This window comes from Frieseomelitta varia, unplaced genomic scaffold, assembly GCF_011392965.1.
Source record: "Frieseomelitta varia isolate USP_RPSP 00005682 unplaced genomic scaffold, Fvar_1.2 scaffold_239, whole genome shotgun sequence".
Classification (NCBI taxonomy): domain Eukaryota; kingdom Metazoa; phylum Arthropoda; class Insecta; order Hymenoptera; family Apidae; genus Frieseomelitta; species Frieseomelitta varia.
In genome coordinates this window covers 992,564-995,143 of record NW_025109967.1, presented here as the reverse complement: position 1 = coordinate 995,143, position 2,580 = coordinate 992,564, and the positions used below count along the sequence as shown (strand labels likewise).

The window sequence follows — 2,580 nt, the reverse complement described above, 5'->3', positions numbered from 1 at the left end:
ATGCCAATGCATTCGCAAGTAACACCGTGCTCACGAAAACAAGTGATTAGGGAACATGTTCGGAACGTACTCTGTCCTCGAATAAAATCGAAAAAACAGAAGGAAGTGTTGTGTCTAGAGAATGAACGTAAAGGATCTTGCAAGCAAATCGATGCGTGTTGTACTTCGAAACGCATTCAATCAGTAATATGTCCGTCTAAACAAGTGGAGAAGAAATGCGTTCAAGCGAAAACGTGTCCAGGAAGAGAACGTAAAACGTCATCGAGGGGTTATCCAAAATGCGAGAGCAATCGAATTCAAAAGTTGGAATACGAAGTAGGATATAATTTTCACACGGATCGATTGGTTCACTGACTTTTTACCGATAATTCATGACCAGTGAATGATACATTCATCCGTATAAAATATTCCTGGCTATGAATTCTTTCTCTGCTAGTTAAAATTCTCGTTGGCTAGTGAGGACTTTCGAATAATCAGTCAATTAATTCGATGAGAACATTTTTGCGCAAGAAAATATGTTGTTATTCATATTCAGGTATACCAATTGCGGAAGGAGATCGAGTGCATGAAATACGAGCAAAAAGAGGCGGAGAAGGCAATTCAGAAGGCCATTCTTCCAGGCACCGGCACACTTGGCGGAAGATTTAGATCTACGGTACCAGAATCGATCGAAAAACTTTTAGATATTTGCAACAGCAATGCGTCTTTTCAGTCTACGTCCTCGGTGACTCTTTGTGCGGCAAAAGCTGTATCACCGACCATTGAGATATGTCACAACAAAACGTCGAAGAAGGAGAAGGGATTAGATTGTTGCGAAAGTCGCGCCTACTAGTTTCTCTAAATTTCGTATCGACTGATCGATAAAATTTTCGACTTAATTTCGAAATCCGGTAAAAATTGTCGGCGCTAATTGTGATAAACTTATATTCGAAATACATTGGATATTGATTGAATAATGTTCGCAATTAATTATTTTCACGATCGAGGATAAATGAAAATAATCAACGAATAAAACATCGTGATATAGTTGTTATATCCCAGACGGGTTTTATCGCATGGTAATAATTTCCTACGTAACGCGTTAATTAATAAACGGGTAAGAGCGTGTGGGGTGGACCCGACGTCGATTTAATTACATGTAACCGTACGCGTACATGCCAACATACGCACTAACGGTGCTTTAGTCGCGTAGGCTTGACGTATACGTACCGACGTATACGACCTCACCATCGGAATGGCATCGTTAACACTGATAATCTTCTCTGAGCCACTCGACTTACGGGCAAGGCCTTGCGTGTGAATACCGGAAATCTCAGCATATACTTCGTTCCGTACCTAGTGCGAAAATAATTAACGAAATATAATCAAAGAAACATTTTGTTCTGTATGAAAACCCGGTTCTGAACAATTCATCGGGATCATTAAGATTTAAATTGACGAATTGAATGTTTCGTTTAGCTGTGATTCCCATGGTACCGCGAGCAGCCAGAATGTCATGGTTGCATCAATTGTAACGGGACACTTTATCAAATAATTGTCTTCCATTAATGATACAACGTGAAACAACAATGAAACGTTATATCGTACTAATAAATCAGTGTAACTGTTTCTTGTTTATGTCCATCGATGCAGCCTCGTCGACCATTTTGTCGACGATTGATTGTCAGTGATGAGTCGTGATATTCAATCCATAAATGTAATGGTAGTCTGCCAGCTCGATTTCGATTCTCTTTTTAATGGCCATGCTCAAAAAAGTGACAATAAATGAACTGGTACTATCGAAATATTCATTTCTGTGAATTTTTCTACATTGTTTCAATCTTTGGTTTATAGGGACAAAGTTGTTCTAATCTGTTACTCGTAAAATTTTCAAAGAATACTTTTCAGCGTAGAAGCAAAAATAGAAAAATCACGAACAGAAATAAAAAGAAAACAAATAAATATGAATAATAATGAATAAACGGCGCAGAATGTTTCGTTAATTCAACGAGAATAAAAACGTTTATTCTGGCTCGCAGTAGTGTATCAACTATAAAATTGGCTCTCGATTTGAGTAAATAAAGGCGGTGTGGTCGATAAGATCCGTTTTGTGTTAGTTGGCCACAAAAACGAGGTCGTAAAACCTGTCGTGGTATGGTTGTAGAAAGCCGCATTGTAAATTGATAGCGATAAAATCTGCTCATCTCTCGGTTTATTCGGCTCGAGTCAAGCATACCGTGGCTGTCTGTGACATTATGTAGCGCGTACCAGCGAAATGGCAAGATTATTTTAAGGCGTATCTCACTCTTATACGATTGCGCATACCTCCTTCCAGATCTTCTGTTTCTCGTCTCGGGGTTTTTGCGTTTAACTAGGGTATAAGTTAGGCTCGGTGGAAGTAAGCACTCTGACCAGCCAACGAGTAAGCAAGCAACCAAGAAAGAAAAGAACCCGTTTCCACTGATGGTTCCTTTGCGATATCGTTCTTGGTAAATATTAGGTATTCCGCCAACTAGAAAACGGTCCAATGTTTTCATTTAATATCCTGTGAATGTCGAGTGGACTCACAACCGGCATTCACGGAAAAGATTGCGAGAGCCA

General features: G+C 39.3%; 1 protein-coding gene across 1 annotated transcript; it reads left to right on the top strand.

Moving 5' to 3' along the window:
* Positions 1-832, top strand: LOC122527930. Its single transcript, XM_043652529.1, has 2 exons — positions 1-315; positions 536-832. Exons 1-2 carry the CDS (start codon positions 1-3, stop codon positions 830-832), a joined length of 612 nt encoding a protein of 203 aa, XP_043508464.1.
* The last annotated feature ends 1,748 nt before the right edge of the window (positions 833-2,580 follow it).